This window comes from Pelodiscus sinensis, chromosome 4 (assembly GCF_052426305.1).
Source record: "Pelodiscus sinensis isolate ZL-2025 chromosome 4, ASM5242630v1, whole genome shotgun sequence".
In the NCBI taxonomy this organism is placed as follows: domain Eukaryota; kingdom Metazoa; phylum Chordata; order Testudines; family Trionychidae; genus Pelodiscus; species Pelodiscus sinensis.
In genome coordinates, this window is record NC_143055.1 from 45296067 (window position 1) to 45319790 (window position 23724).

Here is a 23724-nt window from a genome sequence, read left to right on the forward strand (position 1 = left end):
GGAGAGGTCCAAAGCTGCTCCTGGGTGCCATCCTCAGACACTGGGCTCTACTCTCAGCCCTGGCCTGGACTGTGCTCCTGACCCTGGTGAGCCAGGGCTTCCAGCAATAACCATGGCCCTGTCAGACCGTGGATGTTGCCATGCCAGAATGTCTCAGATTTCAGACCTTTCCTCAAGTGTCTACCTTTTTTCAAAAAGGAAAGATGCTTGTTTTTCTAGTCCAGTGTTTTTCAACCAGTGGTACAAGTACCCTTAGGGGTACTTGAGAGAAGTCTGTGGGGTACTTCAACACAACTGAAATTTGGAAAAAACTGAATTTTTGTTGTAAGTTTTACAGCGCTTTATTATTTTTGTACTTTTTATAACCAAAAATTTCATCGCCAGCCCGGCTACAATTAAGTTGTTTAAACAAATGTGTTGCAATAGTAGAAAAAAATTGTGTGTGTCTGAAAATTGTAGGTATTAGGGGTACTGCTATTTTTTTTTAAAGGGGGTATTTATACTTTTGTTTTTAAAAGGGGTACTTTATAAGAAAAAGGTTGAGAAACACTGTTCTAGTCTCAGGTGAAGGATAACTTAAGGATTCTCTGCTCCTTTCTTTGAAAATTGTGTCTCTTTAAGTTCATTGTCTCTGCTTTGAAATGCAGGAAGGTTTCTTGCCTTTGCAGTCTCCATTCCCCACACTGGGATTGTTAAATTGGATACAGATACAGATTTTGTATCTGTGAAGGCCTCTCTAAATGATCACTTTTATTCCACTTGCTGTCCTGATGCCTTTGTTTGCCTGACATGCAATGTTCTTTTCTTTCTTTGATTACACCTTGCTCAATTTATATGGGAGACACATTGATGCAGTCAGGACCACATTCCTTTGATTGGAAAAAACCCATTGATCAATCCCTCTGGCATGCTTGGTTTTAAATGCATTTTAGTCATACGCATCTGTAATCTTTTGTGGATTGATCATTTTTCTTGTGTGATGTATGTTTTATCAATGAGTTATTAGTTTTCCAATGACATCTTACATGACACCTTTGAGATACTAATTATAACAATTGTGAGCTGTCAATTCAGGTGAAACTCACTGTTGGGCATCAGGGAGCTCCTTTTCCTTAGGCATAAGGATGCTCTTAGGGTTACCATGGTAGATTCTTTCTTGAATAGCTCTCTGAATCTGTCTCCCTGATCCGTGTTTACTGTCTCTAACCTAGGCTGCACAATAATATATAACGGTTACCTAGTTTTTTTCACAAGTAGCTCTCAAAGCATTTTACAGTTGAGAAAGAAGTTAGGTTGGGTTCTAACACCTCAAATTAGTATGCAGATTTTTGCATAGCCCTCAAATGTATTGTCCTCAAATCTGGAATTTGGAGGCATGCAGTAAAATGGCATCACTCCTGTTGAGTGTGTCTCCTTTGTCATCTTCAAAGGAAGGAATCCCACAGCTGTATTAGATCTTCAGATAAACAGACTAACATCCCTCCCCCCTTTTCTTGTAGCAATGTAACTTTTTTGCATTTAGTCAGGAAAGTATGGTCATGATTCCTGTAGCAACTCATTTGCATTTCTCATTAGTGCTAAAACTGGTGTATTATGGATAGGATGAACAACATTGTAATTAAACACAGGACTGGGAACCTGGACAACTGAAGTCTTTTCACTTTTGCTACAGGTTTACTCTGGTTCTAGGTTATTTATTAACCAGTATGTCTGTGTTCCCATTTGTAAAATGTAAAATCATACATCCTTCATCTTTGGTATGAGACTAAATTGAATTTTGTAAAGCATATTTAAATCCTTGAATGAAAAGCATTAGAAAAGAAAATTTACTTAGCACTTAAATAACACCTTAGGAATTCCTTAGATAAGTCCTTAAAATTATCATCATAATCAGTAATGTGCTCAATTCTGTATATGCCCAAGAGGCAGATATGTGGTTGCAGAATGATATACAATATTCGATTTCTTGGTTTTTGTTTGTCAAAAAGCACAGCTATAGCATTCCATTAACTGTTTGTTTATAAAGGATTAAAAAACACATTTGGTAGTTGCCTTTTGAGAATACCAGTTTTGAGCATTCTTCATTACCAGTAATTTTAAGAAGTTGTAACTAGAAAGGACTGTTATAACCCTCTTGTATGATAGACTGTAACACAGAGCATAGAATTTCACCTAGTGTCTCCAACACCCAATTGTTGAACTACATCATAAGTTTTAGAAAGAAGCTAATGTTTTAGAAATATACGTGCCAATGCTTATACTACTATTTATTATTAAGGGCTGTACTCTGGTCCATAGAAGATACAAATATCAACATGATGCTTTTCCTAGAGAGCTTGTAATCTAGAAAGCACTTTAGAAAGACAAAAGGACACTGGGACACTTAGAGGGGAGGAGTACATTTAACTTTTTCTTCATAATATCATGATTCTTTCTCCAACAACCACCTCTCTGTATTCTTGGAAGGAACTTCAGTTAAATGAGATTGGGAGGTTGCAGCTGACACACTCAGATTGAGGGGGACTTTATATAAAAAGGCACAAAGATCTAAATGAGAGAAAGAAGGGACTTGCTGAGGCTTGTGCTGTTGTGCTAAGGTGGCAAGGATGGTCTGATGTTTATAAATTGGGAAGAAGTTGTGCAGTGTCTTGAAGATGAGGGCAGAAGGACTGCAATTTTCAAAAGTATAGCTTATGATATACAGTTAATAAAAGTTACATTTCTCAAAAATACTAACTATATATCCCCATATACTCTGTTTAATTTGTTTTTAATCTAGTAAATATTGCTGAAGATGTGTAAACATTCATTATATGTACTATTTACTGATAAATTGACATTTAGTGAAATTTAATTTCCTTATTTGGTAACCTATGGTTATAAAAATGCCTTTGATTTTACTGTGATTTAAAATACTGAATGTTAATTTTCATATTTCTAATTCAGCTTTCTTCTCTCTACAGAAATGGGTTGAATTTTTTCTTTAAATTACTTGCTTGGGTTTACACGGGTTCTGCGAGCATGTTTTCAGAAGCTATACATTCTTTAGCAGACACTTGCAACCAGGTGAGTAGTGCTTCCTTTCCTCCCTTTAACTTAAAGGAGTTGTAGTTAGCTTCCAAGGAGGAATGCAGACCCTTTAAACAGTTTTGTTAGTAGTAGATAATTTCTGAATTGAGAGTAATCTTCTTAAGTGGCTGTCTTCTGGTGATAGTTGAGTAGGGTAAAAAACTGCAGTGCACATGACATGTAGAGGGAAAGTAGCATATAGAACATTTTTGAGAGGGGTTGGGACATCTGAGAACTGCTCTGAGAAGCTTCCCTGGGGCATGTTTTCTAAAATAACACTATTAAGATGAAGGGAGAGAGAGGCTGGAGACCAAAAGTTGAGCCTTCAAGTTCTTTCTATGGCTTTTATTTACCTTACTGAGATGAATTTTGTAACTTCCATTTTTGGAAATAGCATAGCTCCAGACTGGCTCTAACCTGTGGAATTTTGCAGTGATTTTGCCTATTTTAACACTTCAGTGGACATATTTGTATTAATATCTGTGGTTTGCATGCTTTTCATCAGAAAGTGAAATAGCAGGTAACACTTCAATAAGAATAGCTTTGGATTTCCACAAGTGCAACAGACATTTTAACAGTGTCAGGGCTGATCAAACACTTTACTTACATTGATTATCACATTTAGGAGAGCATGCCTTCAAGTTTCAGTTAACTTATTACTAAATAATTCCTGCGTTGCATTGTATTAGATAATATAATATGCTGTTATGAATAATCTGTTGAGGGCACACTTGTTTACAGTATGGACATGCAGTTTTTGTAGTATTTGAATATATTTTTGGCTGTAATATAGAAGTGAAATCATTTAAGGAAGGGGGTAAGAATTAAGTTTGTCCACTTGTATGGTGATTTAGGCATAACCTTGTCAGAGAATAATGGGGCTACATAGCAAGTGGCCCTGGATTGTTCTTAGAAGAGAACTCATGAATGAGAGTTCTGAGAACTAGAGCGCTGTCATGGAAGGTTATAAACTGTTCAGGAAGAACAGGTGGGGGAGAAAAGGAGGAGGAGTTGCACTGTATGTAAAAGAGCACTATAATTGCCCAGAACCCCAATATGTAGAGGGAGAAGAGCCTGTTGAGAGTCTATGGGTTAAGTTTAGAGGTGCAAACAATAGAAATGATGTTGTGGTTGGTGTCTGCTACAGGCCTCTAGATCAGGTGGATGAGGTAGATGAGTCATTCTCTCAGTTGTCTGAAGAAGCTTCCAGATCACAGGCCCTGGTTCTCATGGGGGACTTTAATCATCCTGACATCTGTTGGGAGACCAATACAGCAGTACTCAGACAATCCAGGAAGTTTTTGGAGAATGTTGGGTATAACTTCTTGGTATAAATGCTGAAGGATCCGACCAGGGGCCATGAACAGCTTGACCTGCTGCTCACAAACAGGGAAGAACTAATAGGGGAAGTAGAGGTGGGTGACAACCTGGGAAGCAGTGATCAGGAGTGGTAGATTTCAAGATCCTGATCAAAGGAAGAAAAGAGAGTAGTAAAATACACACCCTGGACTTCAGAAACTAAGACTTTTACTCCCTCAGAGACCTGATGGGCAGAATACCCTGAGATGCTAACATGAAGGGGAAAGGAGTCCAGGGAAGAAGGACAATCCAGGGAACTATAGTCTTACCTCAGTCCCCAGAAAAATCATGGAGGGGATCCTCAAGGAATCCATTTTTAAGCACTTGGAAGAAGGGAAAGTGATCAGGAATAGTCAGCATAGATTCACAAAGGGCAAGTCATGCCTGACCAATCTTATTAGCTTCTATGATGAGGTAACTGGCTCTGTGGATATAGGAAAGTCAGTGGATGTGATATACCTTGACTTTAGCAAAGCTTTTGATACGGTCTCCCACAATATTCTTGCCAGCAAGTTAAGGGAATATGGATTGGATAAATGGACTGTAAGATGGATAGAAAGCTGGCTAAAAGGTTGGGCCCAGCGGGTAGTGATCAATGGCTCGATGTCAGTTTCTAGCAGAGTGCTCCAAGGATTGGTTCTAGGACCAGTTTTGTTCAACATTTTTATTAATGACCTGGATGAGGGGATGAATTGCACCCTCAGCAAGTTTGCAGATGACACTAGGGGAAAAGGTAGATACATTGGAGGGTAGGGATAGGGTCCAGAGTGACCTAGACAAATTGGAGGATTGGGCCCAAAGAAATCTGATGCGGTTCAATAAGGACAAGTGTAGAATCCTGCACTAGGGACAGAAGAATCCCAAGCATGGTTATAGGCTGGAGACTGAATGGCTAAGTACCGTATATACTCGAGTATAAGTCGACCCGAATATAAGCCGAGGCACCTAATTTTACCCCAAAAAACTGGGAAAAAGTATTGACTCGAGTATAAGCCTAGGGTAGGAAATGAGGCAGCTACTGGTAAATGTAAAAAATGAAGATAGATACCGGGTCTAGCCCCGGAAGTCGGGGCGAAAGCTGCTCCGGTGCCCCTGGTCTGCTGGAGACCATCTCCAGCAGACCAGGGGCACCGGGCGGGTTCCCTGCGCTTCTGAGGCTTTGCCAGAGCAAAGCCTCAGAGGCGCGGGACCCCCCGCGGCTGCGGCTTCAGTCCGGGAGCCTGTGGTCTGCTGGGGACGGTCCCCAGCAGACCACAGGCACCCAGATTGAAGCGGCAGCAGCGGCGGTTCCCCGCGCCTCTGAGGCTTTGCTCTGGCAAAGCCTCAGAGGCGCGGGACCCCCCCCGCGGCTGCGGCTTCAGTCCGGGAGCCTGTGGTCTGCTGGGGACCGTGGTTACACGACTAGTGGTTACACGACTAGTCAATTACACACTACCTAACATCCCTAATTCTTGGCCCTGCTACTGATCTGCAGAGTGGCAAAGGCAAGTTGCTTCACCTCTCTGTGTCTGTCCTCTCTGGTGAGGCTCGTCCACCATGGCAGATTGCCCTGCTAGGACAGTGGTTCTCAACCACAGGTCCTGGGGTATGCAGAGGTCTTTCTCATCTAGATATTTTGTCTAGTTTTTACAACAGGCTACATACAAAGCATGATTGAAGTTGGTATAAACTAAAATTTCATACTGACAGTGACTTGTTTATACTGTTATATACTGAAATGCAAGTTGAATATTTATATTCCAAGTGGTGTCTTTTATAATATGGTAAAAGTAAGAAAGTAAGCCATTATTCCATAACAGTGTGCAGTGAGCTTTTTTGGGGGGAAGGAGGGAGAGTATTTTTGTATGATTTGGTAAGCAGGTAGTTTTTAACTGAGGTGTAATTTGGAGGCATGCAAGACAAATCATACTCTGGAAAGAGACAGTAGTGTGGAAAGGTTGGGAGGCATCTGTATCCTTTGTTGCTGTCATTGTCTTCCCAGGCTTTTTTTGCTGATCATTCTTCTCCCATTTTTATCACATGTTCAGCCTACTTCAGTCTTGTGCTCTTCAGCCCATATATTACTGAAAGCCTCAAGTTAATTTCTACCCTTCCCAGTTGACTAAGTAATTAAGTAAAATTACATTTAAAAAAAGGTTAAAAGAATGTTAAGGATTTTAAACAAACAAAAGTTAGGAAATACCAGAATTAGGGCTGCCCATGCAACTTTAATTTGACTGCTTTGTGTGCGTGTTATAAAAGTTTTGTCCAGAATCAAATAGAAGGAGCCAGAATAGAACCTATTTCTGAGTTTAATGCCTTAAACAAGAGAGGCATCCTTCTGCCTCACTCATTTTCCATCCAGTCCAATGAATGAGTATTGGTCCCATAGCACATATAAGATGCAATCCTGCAATTGAAGGCTGTATCACAGGTAGCAGGAGAAGGCTGTTATCTGCCATGTGGATCAGTGGCTAGAGGATTGTGTGACAGATTTGCCTTTTTTACCCATCTTGTTGTTAGATAGCAGAGGAGTGTTAAAAATAGAATACAACACACCAGATTTCTGTCTGTGGATGGAAGAAGTCCATGGGTAACCTATGAGGTGAGGCTGCCATAACTGGAGCAGCCTACAGGGTCTTTAATTTACTTATGACCACACTAGCTCTCAGACCAAATTAGTAATGCAGAAAGTATCTTAAAATCATTTTTGCCACCCTGTCTGTTCAGGTTGTGATTTGTGCTTGGCCTTTCTGTGGGAAGGTACAGCATAAAATAATTCCTCATGGCCAGTGGTCTACAACCTTTTTAAGCATGAGATTCCTTTTTGAATGTAAATGCAATCCAGGATCCACCTCAAACCCAAATACCCTTGTCCTACCTCCTTCCTGTCACTTCTCGAAGGCCCTGCCCCTGCTCACTCCATCATCCCTCCCTCCCTCCTCCATTTTCACTCCACTTTTATCAGTCTGTGGGCCGAGGGCTGGGGTGCAAGGGAAAGGGAGGGGGATGCGGACTCTGATCTTGGGCTAAAGGATTTGGAGTGTGGGAGAGGTTCGGAGCTCAGCCTGGGGCAGGAAGTTGAGGTGCAGGAGGGTGTTCAGAGTACTGGTTCTGGGAAGAAGTTTGGGTGCAGGGGGACACAGGACAAAGCTAGGAGTTTGGGGTGCAGGAGAGTTCAGGACTGGGACCGGGGTTTGGAATGCGGACTCCAGTTGGACACCGCGTACCACACAGGTGGCTTCTGGGTGGTGGTGCAGGGGACCAAACCTGTCAGGATCACCTGTCAAAGGCTCCAGGATCTGCCATACATCCCGATCTACTGGTTGGTGATCCAGTTCCAGTGGAAGTGACCTTGTGAAGCCTTTCATGTACTCCATCTACAAAATGGGAAATACTACCAGATCTGCTGCCTTTGTATTTAGACATGTATGAAAATAGCCCTAAAGACAAGCCCTTATAAATTAGGGATGTTAGCATGTATCCATGTACATGATAAACCAATAAAACTGGGCTGCTGGGAATCCTGGCTGCCAGTCCGGCTCTGCTTGCAGGCCCCCCAGCCACCAGACTGCCAGCTGCTGGGGCTTTCTAATCCAGAGGCTCTCTGGTCCAGCAATATCCATGATCCAGCAGGACTACAGATGTTGCCAGACTAGAGCGGTTCAATCTGTATTAGTAAAATAAACATGTTCTTAACTTCACTTTTTTAAATTGTTGCTTTAAAGTTCTTATAGTTAGAACTAACATTAGGTGAATTAGTTTTGGATGACATTGTCCTGTTTGGGAGTGAATTTTTTGGTGTAATTATTGTAATTTGAGCTGAAGTGTTTTGTTTCTAATGCTACATATAAAAATCAGCAAGTTGGATCTGATTTTTATTTAACCACATTTTTTCAAGTTAGAACTAGTCTCAATGTTTTTAATAATTTCTACTGACGTGTTTTTTTTTCTTTGCATTATGCAGGCTTTGTTAGCATTGGGCATCAGTCAGTCTGCAAGGACGCCAGACCCTAGTCATCCGTAAGGGCAATGTCTTCCTTGAATTTACCTTGTGGAATAAATAGTTATACTTCCATAAGTATAATCTTTTACTGCTTCTCTGCAACCCGGTTTTTATTTAAGAGATCTGTTCTAGTTTCTGAATAGGAGATGAGCCATAGCTTTTCCTTTTATTCCATTATAGTAATCCAGACAACTCAAATTTATTTTAAGTAAAATGGTAGTACTTGTACGTATACCCAAGGGTTTCATTTTTTTTCTAAATAACTTACTTTTACAGTAGAAATAAGAGAAATGTGGGTTCCTACCAAGTGTCAGAGTTTTAAACAGTCATGAGTTGGTGTATTTTGACGTTGTAAGCAACAAAAATGAAATACAAGATTTGTAGCTATTAGGAAGATATGCTTTTATGGGCCCTACCAATTTTTCCATTAGATAGCTGTACAATATGCTGTTCATACGTCTGATTTTTTTTTTTTTTTCATGTATGGATGACAGGATTTGGGCAGTGGTAAGGAGACTCTCCCCCTTTCCAAGAGACACCAGATTTCAGAAAGGAAACACTTGGTTCTAATTCAGATGGTCACAAGAAGTACTTGACATACACACACAAGTGTTAATTTTTATACCAATAAGAGATTTAAGATTGTTCATACTGCTTAGTAAAGTTTAAAGTAGTCTTAATTACATAGAATTATAGACTTTTAGGATTCGAAGAGACCTGGAGAGGTCATCTAGACCAGGCCCATGTGGTCATGGCATGACTATCTAGAGCATCCCTGAGTGGTGTTTATCTAACCTGTTCTTAAAAATCTCTGATGGAGATTCCACAACCTCCCTAGGCAATTTATTCCAGTGGTAACCACCTTGACAGTTAGGAAGTTTTTCCTAATGTCCAATCTAACTCCCTCCAACTCCCCACCCCCGGCTACCATTTAAACCCATTGCTGCTTGTCCTATCCTCAGAGGTTAAGGAGAACAATTTTTCTCCCCTTTACTTGTAACAACCTTTTCTATCCTCTTCCCTCATAGGTCATGTTTTCTAGAGGGGTTTTTTTTTTCACCCTAGACCTAATTTTTGTTGCTCTTCTCTGGACTCTTAAAAAATGTGTCCACATTTTTCCTGAAATGTGGCACCTAGAACTAGATGCAGTGTGCCATTTAGGCCTAATCAGCATGGAAGTAGAATGATTCCAGCCTAAATTTCAATTTTTTTCACCTCTGAGGGCAAGTCTGGTTAACCACCTTGATGGTAATTGAAGTGTTCTATTTTGTTTGGATCACAAAGTCAGGCATGCTTTTTTTCAACTGAGAATCTGAGGTAGGTTCAACTAAGGCTTCTGATTTATATTTAAGTTTGCCAGACTCATCTATCTCAGAATAGGATCTACTTTTATCTGGAGCTTCTTCCCTTCTCAGTCTTCCTCTTTCCTTCAGATTATGCCCTGCACCTGCATCATCTCCTCTTTTGCAGTCCTGCTAATCAGGCATAGCAGAGAACACAATGATGTAGTGTTAAGATATCACTTTAATTTTATCTGAAATATTTAAAGCTACAAATGCTGGGGATTTGCAGCTTAGCTGAATTATTAAAAAAAAATTAAAAACATAGCAAATATTACAGTATTTTATTTTAAGAAAATGAAATGTATAGACTGTACATGAAGATTTTAATTAAAAACAGGATTGCAAGGTAGTTTAAATATTCATTAAACATGAATACTTAAAAAAAATAAATTTCATTACTAGCTGTGGTACATAATAAAGTAATGCAACTAAATCACTTGTGTATGGAGAAAGGACTAGAAAAATATATATTTAAGAAACTGGATGTCCTTTTCCATTAGTATTTTCTTGGATTAGAGTTTATTTTAGCAACTGTAGTTTAACTAGCTATCAGGAGCTTCAGTTTATCATTTATCAAGTATCTAAATATATTTTAAAAGTTATAGACGTTTTTTTTTCTTAAACCATTTTCCTTTTTCATACAGATATGGCTTCACAAATATGCGTTATATTGCCTCCCTAATTAGTGGGGTTGGCATTTTCATGATGGGCTCAGGACTTTCCTGGTATCATGGAATCATAGGCTTACTTCATCCTCAGCCTATAGAATCTCTTCTTTGGGTAAGTCAATCTTTTTCTGTTCGATTTTAAAACTCTGGATGGTGGGGATAGTTTAATGTAATGAAACCTTGTTATTTGAAATTCCAAGTCATCTTGATGCTAAAAGTTTAAATCTCAGTAGGGTTAACATACCATATGTAGGGTTGCCAGGTGTCCAGTATTCACCCGGACAGTCCGGTATTTTCGCCTCCTGTCCAGTAAAAAAAATTCAGAGAATACCGGACACCTAAAATGTCCTGATATTTTCTGAATTTTTTTCCCTGGCCAGGAGGCGAAAATGCCAGGCACCTGGCAACCCTACAAACACTCAGCGCCTGAGCTCCCCCTCCCCCAGCTCGCAACATCCCCAACCCCCATGCTTACCTGGTTCCGCAAGGCTGCCAGCACAAAATGGCTGCCGACCAAGGGGAAGTGGGAGTGCTCAACTGCACTCCTGTTCCTAGCTCTGCACTCACTCTTAAAGGGGACATGCTGTTTTAATGCTGTTTTATTTTAATTTTTTATTTAATTTATTTATTTTTATTGCTTAAGTCTTGGAGTCCTTTTTTTTTTCCCCTCTCAACAACTTTGGTTCCCCACTCCCCCCCCCCCCCTTTTTTTTCCCCCTTCAACAGAATTTTTTTTCCTGGTTGAAACAAAAATACCGACGCTCTTTCCCCGCCCCCCCCCCCCAAAAAAAACAAACAAACAAACAAAAAAACCATCTGGCAACCCTAGCCATCTGATGTAGTATGTTCTGTGGAACTCAGTGTATCTATGTGAGGTTATTTAAACCAATTTTCCCTCTCCTTTGCATTGAACTGTTACTTCAGTCCATTTGTTAAGAATATGGGATTTTCTTGCTGTCTTTAGTCAAAATTTCCCCCCCCCCCCATGTTGGGTGGTAGTGTATTAATTATTATCTGGTTGGTAGTTCAATCTTTTGTCTGCCACCTTGAAGTAGCTACAGTTTTCAATTGTGGGTAAAGCATTTTTTGTGTGTAAAGTTCTTCTGCAGATTGTGGTGAAGAGTTCTATGTAAATGTGAAACAGTTTCCATTCAAAATAACAAAATAATTGTGGGATTTTATTCTTACAGGCTTATTGTATTTTAGCAGGCTCACTGGTTTCTGAAGGAGGTATGTAGTGTCCTGAAATATTTGTGGTATATTCTTAAGATGATAAAAGTTGGTCCAGCAGTCTTGAGATAGTTTATTAAGCTTTTGCTTGCAGAATTGCAAAGCGTTGAGATCTGGCATCCATAGTTGCATTGGTTGACATTGCTTTGAATTTATTTATGTTATTTAATTTTTGTTTTTGGCAAAGGCAGGAAACTAATGTGATACATATGTATGAATGTATTTTCTAGGTCTCTAGTAATCTCATAGAATATGAAACTACATGTAAGAATGTTTGGTGCATAATCTGAGATTGTAGCAAGTTTTTTGCTATTACGTGACAGTAGAATTCACCAGTGGGTTAGCTTGTTTGTAGAAAAGAGTGCATGGGTAGGCCTTCTCTTTTTGAATTGTCACTGCTTACAATAATGATGATCAGAACACTTTTTCTGGTGACAATCACGTGTAATATATTGATGTTTTTTAACAGAATTATTATTTTGCTATTATGTACTGTGTAGATACAAGATTACAATTCTTGAAATATTTATACTTTCACAAATTTAAACCATGAAAAATAATTTAAAATTCAGACTATTACAATTTTAGTCATATTTCTAGGTAGAAATTAGTGTACTCTGTATGTGTTTAAACTTACCTATTTAGTTATGGGCATTGGGTACTAAATAAATGTGTTGCTGGTATGATTTGGTAGGATCACCGTAATTAGCTTGTGTTTAATGAACAGGAGTTTTTCCTTGCTTCGTACAGTAGAAACAAAGTTTACTTTGCCTCTAACCATTTTCAGCAGCCATATTACTTTTGTTTCAGCTACCCTTCTTGTTGCTATAAATGAAATTCGGAGGAGTGCCCGGGCCAAGGGTCTGTCATTTTATCAATATGGTATGTCTCTTTTTATATCATTATAGTATGTGTTATTACTAAAAATAATATTTATTACCTATATTAGCATATAAATAGAACAGTATAATTACCTGTTTTCTTTTTTATTATTATGAATGACAGTATTAAGTATATTTTATAAATTTAGTGAAAACCTATTGCCTTGTTTAATACTTTAGACATGTAAGTGCTACAGTAGTTACAATTCTCACAATAAATTGCCCATTAGTTTTATACATCTTCTAAACTAGCTTCTGTAATTGGTGTGAAGTTACATGTAATTATGAACACTTACAGGAAGAATTTAGATGTAAAGTATATGCTTTTACATGTGTGTAAATATATCATCTTTTACATTTCTAGAATTAGTACTGTTAAACACTGAAAGCTAAGATTTCAACACTGTTTATTAAATATTCAGTTAGGCAGAGTCGTGATCCTAGTACAAATGTGGTGTTGCTGGAGGATGCTGCAGCAGTTTTGGGTGTGACATTAGCTGCTACGTGCATGGGTTTGACTTCTTTAACAGGTAAATCTCCATCTTAAATTGAGGCTGACTTGATTTGCGAGAATGTCCTTATGTTTTGTATGCAGGGGTATTCCTTTTGTCTCTTTTAAAAATTGTTTTAAATGTTTGCACCTCTTCCCATTTTCTGACTCAAAAAATTTTTTAAATGTTTTGACATCAAAAGTTTTTTTTTTTTTTCTTATCAACTGACTTTTTAAAATCTGTTTATTAATCACTTATAAATTATGCTGTTGTCTGATATGACCGGTGTATGACACTTCATAGTCTTCGGTTTGTGAAAAGTGCTGCAACCAAGATTATATAGACTTCTGCTTTTCAACCCATTCCTGCAGTTTCTCTGTGATGACATTCAGTTACATTACATATTGCCTTAAAAAAAGCTTGCATTAAAATTTGTCAGAACTGATGAATCTGTGATTTTTGTAATGGCATATTTTAATGAAAATCTCTCTGCCCAATTGCAGATCTTTTGGAGGAGGCTTTTACCGTGGTGAAAACAGTTGGGGTATGTCTACACTAGCCCCCTAGTTCGAACTAGGGTGGCTAATGTAGGCATTCGTACTTGCAAATGAAGCCCGGAATTTAAATATCCCGGGCTTCATTTGCATGTTCCCGGGCAGGCGCCATTTTTAAATCCCCTTAGTTCGAACTGACTGCCTGCGGCTACACGCGGCAGTCAGAAGTGAATCCGAACTAAGTCCTTAGTTTGGATTAACTGTTACACCTCATTGCAGGAGTAACAGTTAATCCAATGAGATGTAACAATTAATCCAAACTAAGGACTTAGTTCGGATTCACTTCTGACTGCCGCGTGTAGCCGCGGGCAATCAGTTCGAACTAAGGGAATTTAAAAATGGCGCCCGCCCGGGAACATGCAAATGAAGCCCGGGATATTTAAATCCCGGACTTCATTTGCAAGTTCGAATGCCTACATTAGCCACCCTAGTTCGAACTAGGGGACTAGTGTAGACATGCCCTTGTATATTACTCTCCAATCTGATTTCAAATAGGGATGTGAATGTTTAATTGGTAAGCCTTACCCTTAACAGGTGAGGCTTACCATTAAGATTTAACTGGTGGGGGGCTGGAGCAGTTGCCACAGTCAGGGGGCTGCTTCAGCCTCACATGGGACATGCTACAGCAGGGGCTGCTCTGACCAGGGGACTAAAGCAGCACCTGCCTATGGTTGGGGGTGAGAGGAGGAGCAAGGCAAGAGGGCTGCTCCATCTGGGTTGAAGTGACACTCCCCCCTCTCCTCCCCGAATCGGTTAATGAGTTAAACAGCATGTTAAACTGGATAGCCAATTAAATGGGATTTTATATCCCTAATTTCAAGTATAGGTTGCACCTCCTTAAACTTGGACTCTCTTGTCTGGCAACATCCGTGGTCCAGCAGGAACACGAATATTCCTGGTCGAGAGAGCACCAGGAGAAGAAGGCCAGCAGCTGTGATCCCGGTGGGGCTGATGCTAGTAGAGTCCAGGCCATGGGCCTGGGATAGCCCACTGCCTGGTGGTGAGGCTGGGGCTGGTGGTGGGGGGCTGGCTAGGACCAGAAGGAGTGGGTGGCAGGGCTGAAAAGTGACTTCTCCTGGTTCAGCAAATTCCCTAGTTTGGAACCGCTTAAGACCTGAGGGTGTCAGACTAGGGGTATCCAACCTGTATATTGAGTTGAAGATATTTGAAATTAGGAGATATTTGAACACTTTTTTTTTCTTTCCAAACTCTTATTTTTGGTGAGATTATAGCTTGAAAGAGTTCTTATAATGCTTTTGAAGGGTTATATGCAGTGATTCTTAAACTTTTTAAGATGAAGGAACACCAAAAAATAACTTTTTTTATGAGAATCGCAAAGGACTTTTTGTTGAACCAAAAAAAAAGGGGGGGGTTCGGAAAAGTTAGAGTGCAGCAGAAAAAAAAAGGGGGGGGGAGGGGTTGGGGAACAGTAGTTAATAGGGGTAGAAGGGTAGTCGCCTATCCCTTTAAGGGTGGCCATTTTGAACTCTGTTGTTCTCCGCGACACATCGGTTTGCCACAGAACACAGTTTAAGTAACACTGGTCATATGGATTAGCCTGAGTCCTGCAAACTCTTGCTCCAATAATTTCATTGAAGTCAGTGGGTTCACTTGTAGACTTTAAATTTGCACGATGGGTCATTTTCCTTTTAATTGGATCGGAGTTAAGCAAGTCATAGTTGAATCTTTTTATGAAAAAAATCTATTCTAGTCAAATTTGTAAATCACTTTATTTCTAGTCTGATTACATACATTCGTATTCTGGGCAGCAGCACATAGCCTTGTTACTGCGTCATGCACTGTTTTAGTTTGCATGAGGGGAAAATTTAGGGAGAAAATTCTATTCTTCAAGTGATTGCTCATATGCATTCAAATAGTGTGTGAATGCTGTGTGCATGATGTTCAGAAGGCTTTTCCCCCCCTCGCTGTACCCATTGGGCCAGCTGTGGAGCCCCCTAGAGTGGTGCCTGCATGGCATGGTATATAGGGTTCAGCTGGCCCTCGTACCTCCTCAGTTCCTTTTTACCGCTAGTGACAGTCATTGGAGCACTTGTTCTCTTGCTCTGCAAGACAACCTTAGCTTTCTCCTACCTGTCTTCTGTTTTATTCATTAGTGTTTGAAGCTCCCTCACCCCCATTCATTTTTTGTTTCTTGTTCAAGTTCCCCTGGGACACACAGCTGGTGTTTAAGAATTGTCACTTTTGACAAACCTATGCCTAGCAGGGATCACCGCTTATCTCAAGTGTTTAGGTGAAGGGCACTTAGCAGATAAGTGCAGTATTTTCAGGAGTTTCAAGCCTCAGACTGAGAGCAAGATCAGTGCTTGAAATTCCTGCTAGAGGAATCAGCACTTTGATCTTCAGAGCCAGAAATCCAGAGCCAGACCCAATACCATTGTCTTCAGTGTGTAGTGTGCCGGCTTCCGTGGAGTTCATTGGCTTTGGTATAGAACACATGGGCATCTCATAAAGAAGGCTAGAAAGAACAGCGGCACACTCCCTGGTATGCACAACAAACTTCTTTGCCCAGCTCCACATTCAGTTTTTGGTGCCACATAAGGAGGCCTTCAACCACTGTCTGTGGGCACTGTTTACTCCACCCCTGAAGGCAGGCCATTGAGTCTGGTGTCATTGGACTCCCCTATGAGGGAAATCCTTCCCTTAGATGCTGGACACTTTTGAGGAGGTATGCAACCTTATCTAAAAGAGGGAGCATAAAGCACTGGCTCCGATGCAGTCTGAGCTTCTGGGATTGATACAAGCTGTGGGCCGGTACACTTTGCCTCAGCCCCTGGCACTGTCCTTGTTGCAGCAGTCACCCCCCTCCGGCACTGCATCCACCGGGCCTAATGCCAGCACCAGCTTCTGTATGGCATTAAGGCAAACCAACTCTGCTTCAGTGGCACACTCCATCGCCGTGACTAGAACTGCTCCTGCTCTCAGCACTGCTAATGGGAGGCTCCCCTGGCACAACTACCTGCTTGGCCTCTGCAATGACAGGTGCCTGTACAGTGGCTATTTTGGGCATCTTAGGCCTACCATCAGGGCTTTAGCCTTTTAAAAAGCAGAGGCGAAGTGTCTGGGACTGTGCACGAGCTGGGAATCAGCTGATTCCCAGCTCACGCCTGGTCCCCACTACCCTCCTGCCTCCCCTGCCCCTATAGCAATGGTGCTGGCGGAACCAGCTTTTAAGTTGGCTCCCCCCCCAACACTGGGTCCTGCTCCACCCCCACTTGCTGCCTCTGATATAGGCAGCAAGGCGGGGGAAAGTGGCTAGTTGAGGGACTAATCAACTATCCAATTAGCTTTTGCTTATCGGATAGTTGACTAGTTGCTTACATCCCTAGTGGGCAGCCGCCACTACCGATTCACAGGTCTCCCTTTTGGTCTCTCTATGGTGCCAACGGTGTTCACAAAGTGCGTGGTGGTGGTGGTGGCTGCCTTACTACACAGAAGCCAGGTACAGGTCTTCCTGTCCCTCGATGATTCGCTGATCAAGGACAGATCCCAGAAGCAGATCCGCCGATAAGGGCCACATTTGCCACCTGGATCTCATTCTCAGTGTTCCCAATTCTCAGCTGGTCCCAACTCACTGAATAGAGTTAATTAGGGCCCTTCTGGATTCTACCCATGCAAAAATTCTTCTTCCTCAAGTCCCGCTTTCACATGCTCATGGCTGGTATTCACATCCTGCAGCAGTTCCCTACCACTATGGTTAGGAATTGCACGAGGTTCTTGGGCCACATGGTGGCCTTCACATTTGTCATACAGCATACCAGACTCCACCCTTTGGCCCCTCCGGACCTGCTTTGCCATGGTCCATAGGCCCAGCAGCAATCTTCCAGGTGCTCTGGCCACTCTACCAGAGTCAGTTCTCCACTTGCTCAATTGGTGGCTGTAGCCTTAAGGGGTGTGAGCAGGGGCTCCCGTTTGCCAGCTCCCACCCTCCCTGTTTCTGGTCATAGATATGTGAGAGGTGGGCTGGGGAGTGCACCTGGGAGAATTCGGTACTCAGAGGGCTATGGTCTCAGGTTGAATTCTCCCTGACATCAGTGTCGGGGAACTCAGGGTGGTTTGCTTCACTTGTCAGGCCTTGCTTCACCATCTACAGGGCCAGTACATCGCCATGGTGACAAATAACATGGCTGCAATGCACTATAGAAACAAAGAGGGTGGTGCTCGCTCCTCTCCCCTCTACTGCAAAGCCCTTGACCTGCAGGACTTTTGCATTATGCACTGGATACACTTGCAGGAGTCCTACCTGCTGGGGGCCCAGAACATCCGTGCTGATTATCTCAGTTGCTCTCTCAACATTCACAAATTATCTCTCTGGACAGATATCACCTTCTCCATCTTCCAGAAGTGGGATCATCCTTATATGGACCTGTCTGCCACAAAGAGCAACAGGAAGTGTTACAGGTTCTGCTCCTTCTGGAGCCACAGCCGTGGTTTCAGCATTAATACATTCACTTCTGTGGTTGGGATACCTGGTGTACATGATCCTTCCCTTTCCTTCCCCCTCCTGAGCAACGCCATTCTCAAAATTCAGCAGGTCAGAGCAGATGTGATCCTCATCACACTTGCATATTCCTGGCAGCACTGGTTCATGATGCTGCTCAGCCTCTTGGTAGAGACAACTAGAGCTCTACCGCTCTATCTAGAACCATGGTCAGTTGCAGCAATCCAGCTTCTGGTTTCTCCATCTCATGATGTAGAGACTCCATGGCTACGTCTACACTGGTGCGTTCTCATGCAAAAACTCTTTTGCAGAAGATTTCTTCTGCAAAAACTCTTCCAGAAGAGAGCATCTACACTGACATGTGCTTTTGCTCAAGAGCACATCCATGCCAGTGTAGATGCTGTCTTGCACAAGAAAGCTCTGATGGTCATTTTAACCATAGAGCTTTCTTGCTCAAGAAATTTGTGTTGCCTGTTTACACTGGCCTCTTCTGGAAGAGCTCTTGCGCAAGAGGGCTTATTCCTGAGCGGGAACGTCAGAGTTCTGGCACAAGATGCCCTGATTTTATACATTAGAACATCAGTTTACTTGCGCACGGACACGTAGCCAGTGTAGACAGGCAGCAGGTTTTTGCGCAAGAGCGGCTGCTTTTGCATGAGATTATGCCAGTGTGTAGACATCCCATGGCTGAACCCTGGAGAGTTTCAGTGTTCAGACTGTCAGGGAGGTCCTCTGGGTAGCAGGAAACCACCCACTAGGGCCATGTATTTAGCTAAGTGGAAGCACTTCTCCCTTTGGTCTCTCCAGAAGGAGGCTCCCTGTCCCCGGTCTTACCTCTTATGGAAGGTCGCCTTCCTGGTAACCAGAACTTCAGCCAGGACCTGACCTCTGACCCTCTTCACCCCCATGTACAATGTTTTATAAGGACACGGTGCAGGTCCGTCCCCACCTGATCTTCCTGCCCAAAGCAGTCTCCAATTTCCATGTGAACTAGGACACTTTTCTGCCCTCTGTTCTTTTTCAAACCATATATCACTTTTAGGAAGCCCTCCCTGGCTGTCACGAGGGCGTTAGCATTCTACACCAAACGCACCAAGCCGTTTTGTAACTCATTATTGTGATTATGGAACGGATGAAGGGGCTGCCCATCTTGTCCCAGCATGTCTCTTTCTGAATTACGTCCTGCATCAGGACTTGCTATGATTTGGCCCAGGTCCCAGCTCCAGCCCTGATGGCTCATTCCATGGGGAAGCAGGCTTCCTCATCAGTGTTCCTTGTGCAAGTTCTTATTCAGAACATCTGCAGGGCAGTGACATGGTCCTCTGTCCACATGTTTGCGATGCACTATACTATCACCCAGCAGGCTCAGGATGATGCAGAGTTCAGCAAGGCAGTCCTCCAGATGGCTATGGTGTAATTTCTGACCCATCATCCAGGTAAACTGCTTGCATGTCACTTTTTGGAGTGCACATGAGCAATCACTTGAAGAAAATACGGTTATTTACTTTTTTAAATTTTTCCAGATACGTTGCTATTGTTCATTCCAAATCCCACCTGCCTCCCCTCTGTCAGAAAGCCAACAAGAAGGAACTCAAGAGGTGGAGGGCTTCCTGAGTCCTATATACCACACCATGTAGTTGCCAATCTTGGGGATTCCACAACTGGTCTGATGAGTACCATTAGGTGAAAAAAGACTTCTGATGATTGTGCATGCGGCATGCATGCACCTACTGGGATAGACATGAACAAACACGTTCCTAAGAAAAACAGCTACAAAAGATTACTCCTGCTACCGGTTTTTCCCTTTCCCCAAGTTGTAGCTTTGGAGTTTCACCTTTAGCCCCAAAGATACATGGTATCCCAAGTATTCCCCATCTACTGAGGTAGGTGAAAATAGAATGATCTATGTAACATTTTTGTGCCCCCTGCTCCCCAGCATTGCAAAACGAAGCTGCATTAAGAGTTGTGTGCATTCTTGGCATTTTTGCTCTTCCTTTCTTCCATGCAAGAATCAGACTCCATAGCTGTGAATTGAGGGTTATTTACCCATTATAGGGTAGTGTTTTTTGGAAATGACCTAATAAGAACTAGATAAACATGGCACTTTTCTTTACAGGTCTTCACTAATTACTTGCCAAGCTTTATTTGGTTTGCTTCCTCTTTTATTCCTCTATAAAATGTTTTGTGATTATTTATATTTAGGGTGCTATGTAAAAATATTCAGTGTTGCTCAGATAGAAAAGTGAATATGAATAAGTATATAAAGTGCCCATTTATATGAGTACTGTAATGCATTCAGGATGTACAATTGCTGTTGCCCTGTTTTTTGTTATTGCTTGAATGTTTTAAGGAAAATAAGGATTCTTGTTTTTATAAAAAGATCGTGTAATGTTTTTCTCTCTCTTCTCCATCAAGCTGATGGATTTTATTGCTAAATTGGTATTTCTTCTTTCAAGATTTTGATTATGCTGGTGGTTTTGTTACTTGTATGATGCCTCATGCCTGAGTACCTAAAAAAATAGTCCACAAATGTATAAAAAAAAAGCTGGAGGGTGAGAGTACGTGGGGCTTCCAGGACTGGATACTTTTACTTGAAATCTTCTATTTTCTTAATTTTTTAAATTCAGTTTTATTTTGTCAACTAGAAATAAAGACATTGTGACCAATGAATACTCTAGAAGAATCAGTAATTCCCGTGTAGAGGAAACATACTGTTTGCTTTTCAATGTTGTTATGGTTTTATTTTGCTTTGACAATTTAGGTTTTCTGTGAAATTGACTTTTTTTTTTTTTTTTTTTTTTTAAAGGCAACCCTTACTATGACAGCCTGGGATCTCTAGGTGTGGGAACTTTGTTGGGAGTTGTCTCAGCTTTTCTCATCTACACCAACACAGAAGCGCTGCTGGGACGATCTATTCATCCTGAGCAATTACAGCGACTTACTGAGTTATTGGAGAGTGACCCTGTTGTTAGGTAAGATGAGGATCTTCATGATAAGATGAGGATCTTCATGATATAAAAGTCTCTTATCAAGCAGATCAAAAAGCAGGAAACTAGTATTTGACTGAGGAGAAAAATAGTTTAAGAGCATTTCAAGATGAATTAAGTAATTGAAAACAAAGGAGCAGTGGTACCTCTCTTGCATAGATTTTTTTTCAACCAGAATCTGGCAGAATTGGGTTTTGACAGAAACTTGGCTGGGTTTGTGCTAAAAATTTTACTTATTGAATTAACAAACAGGAGAATTCAAGCTTAGCTAAAATAAAACCTTCAAATATGTTTTATGGTGCATTATATTATTAACTACAGAAGTCTGCACAAGAATTTTCTGGAAGAGAGAGACACATAAAATTAGTCATTATCTGTAAAGGCCTATTTCCTTGCTTTTTTACTATCAATCTTTAAAATTCCAGTACTTAAATCAATTTTTTTTTAAATAAAATAGCTGACCCTTACTTTCAATCACCTTTACTCGTGGCTATTTTTTTTGTGTGTGTATCAATAGCTGGAGTATTTATGGTGTTCATATTTATTGTACTACTGTCATTTTTGGTTAACAAAAAGAGTTAGTTTCAAGTATTCCTGCATTAGCATGGTGCTGTATCATTTGTGTTGCAAACAACAAATTTGAGTAATATGCCTTGTGAAGGTTTCTGCAGGCATAGAGCAGAGGTATTTGATCTTTTTTTCATTTGTGGACCCATAAGAAATTTCAGCACCCATAAGAGGTACAGAGCTATTTGGAAATCTTAGATGTAGTCTGTGGACTCCCAGGAGCCTCTGACAGTGGTTTTCAATCTGTGGTCTGCAAAGATATTAGGGATCCTACTCACAACACCTCTTACCCTCTTAAGTTCCTGTCTGAAAATTCAAACATCAGGCACTGACTTAATGAAACATTTGTTAACCATGCATTAATATGTGTGGTGGTGGATATTTTAACAGTACGATTAAAAATTGGGTGTAGTTACAGAACTGTCAGTACATTTGACCCCTTTCTGGTCTCTTACTGCATCCTCCCCATAGTTAGCACTCTTGGCTTTATCTAATCCTCAATTTCCCCTACTCTGTGAGCCAGCTGTGATTTCTGAGCAGATTTCACTGTGCTCAGCGTCTCTTCAGACTTCTGTTTGGGTGTTGGAGCTAGTGATTAATATGATGACAAGACCACTTTCGTAAAAGAAGGTGTTGTTTAATCTGAGTGATCAGTAAGAATATAGCAAAGGATAGGAGGATAGGATTTTGATACAATTAGCAGTGTATACCTTATCTTTCTTCCACAAGACTGACTATCCCTTGGAAGCTTAGGGGAGGCTCAACTGCTTCAGACATCCTTCACAGGGTCAGTCTGTGTCCCTGTCTGCCTATTCTGCAAACAGCTTTTTGGCAACAGCCCCACACTCTGTCTCTCTCTGCTCCTTTCCCCTTCCTCCACTTGTAATTCCTCGCATTTTATGTCAGAAGGGACCATAAAATCATCTAGTCTAGATCATCTGATACACACAGGCCACAAACTTTCACCTAGTTGCTCCAGCATTGAGTCTAATATTTGTTTAACTGAAGTGTAGGAGCATAAGCTTTCGTGGGCAAAGACCCACTTTGTCAGATGCATCTGACGAAGTGGCTCTTTGCCCACGAAAGCTTATGCTCCTACACTTCAGTTAGTCTATAAGGTGCCACAGGACTCCTTATCACTTTTGCAGATTCAGACTAACACGGCTACCCCTCTGATATTTAATATTTGTTTGACTAACATACATCTCCCAGAACGACATTCAGTCTTGATTTGAAGATGTCAAGAGTTGGAGAATCCGTTATTTCTCTCGGTAGTTTATTTCGGTAGTTACCCTCACTGTTTTGGTTTTTTTTTTTTTTAAGGTGCTAATTTCTAATATGAATTTGTCTGATTTCAGCTTCCAACCATTGGTTTTTCAGCTTTAGTTGAAAGAGCCTCTTAGTACTCAATGTTTTTCTCCCTGTAAAAGTGCTTGTACACTGTAATCAAGCAGAAAACTTTCCATCTTTTTGATTGAGCTCTTTAAGTCTATCACTGTAAGAGATTTCTCCAACCTCAAATCATTTTTATGTATTCTCTACCTACTTGAGGCTTTCATCAACCATTTTTAAATATTCACTCCACAACTGTCTGCAGTGTTTCAACATCAGGCCAAGTCTATGCTGGCGTAGAAAATTGATGCAAGATATGCAACTCCAGCTACATGAATTGTGTAGCTAGAGTCGATAAACCTTGCACTGATTTTTCTGGGGTAGGCCCACAACAAAAGGTCAATGGGAGAAATGTTCCTGTTGACTTCCGTTACCGACGCTGACAGACTTGCTAAATTGAATCCTGGAGGATCGATTACCAGAGTGTCAATCCTCCAGCAAGTGGAGACGTGGTCTCAGTCTGACCAGTGGCACAGGCAGAGATAAAATCATGGCCATGCAAGTACTCGCTACTCTCTCTTCATACATTCAAGAACTGTATTGGCTCTTTTTGCTGCATCATCACACTGAGAGCGTGTGTTGAGTTGCTTATCTGCTAGGAACTCTAAGTCACTTTCAAAGTCACTGCTTCACATGGTACAGACCCCCATTTTGCTTGTTACTTGTTCCTAGATTTATAGCTTTGCAGAGGGTTGTATTAAAAGGTTTTGCTTGAATGGGGCCAGGTTACTAAGCAATC

At 41.2% G+C, this 23724-nt stretch overlaps 1 protein-coding gene across 2 annotated transcripts in view; it reads left to right on the plus strand.

Annotated features, from left to right (window-relative positions):
• Positions 1–23724, plus strand: part of SLC30A9 (solute carrier family 30 member 9) — a 62951-nt gene that overhangs the window by 25081 nt on the left and 14146 nt on the right. For both annotated transcript variants that reach the window (XR_012904313.2, XM_075930514.2), the window contains exons 9-15: positions 2964–3066; positions 8375–8430; positions 10401–10536; positions 11615–11654; positions 12465–12536; positions 12958–13065; positions 20846–21011. Coding sequence is in view for 1 of the 2 variants with exons in the window: in XM_075930514.2 (XP_075786629.2) it covers positions 2964–3066; positions 8375–8430; positions 10401–10536; positions 11615–11654; positions 12465–12536; positions 12958–13065; positions 20846–21011 (681 nt within the window). In the remaining variant the exon portion in view is untranslated. The remainder of the gene's footprint in view (positions 1–2963; positions 3067–8374; positions 8431–10400; positions 10537–11614; positions 11655–12464; positions 12537–12957; positions 13066–20845; positions 21012–23724) is intronic.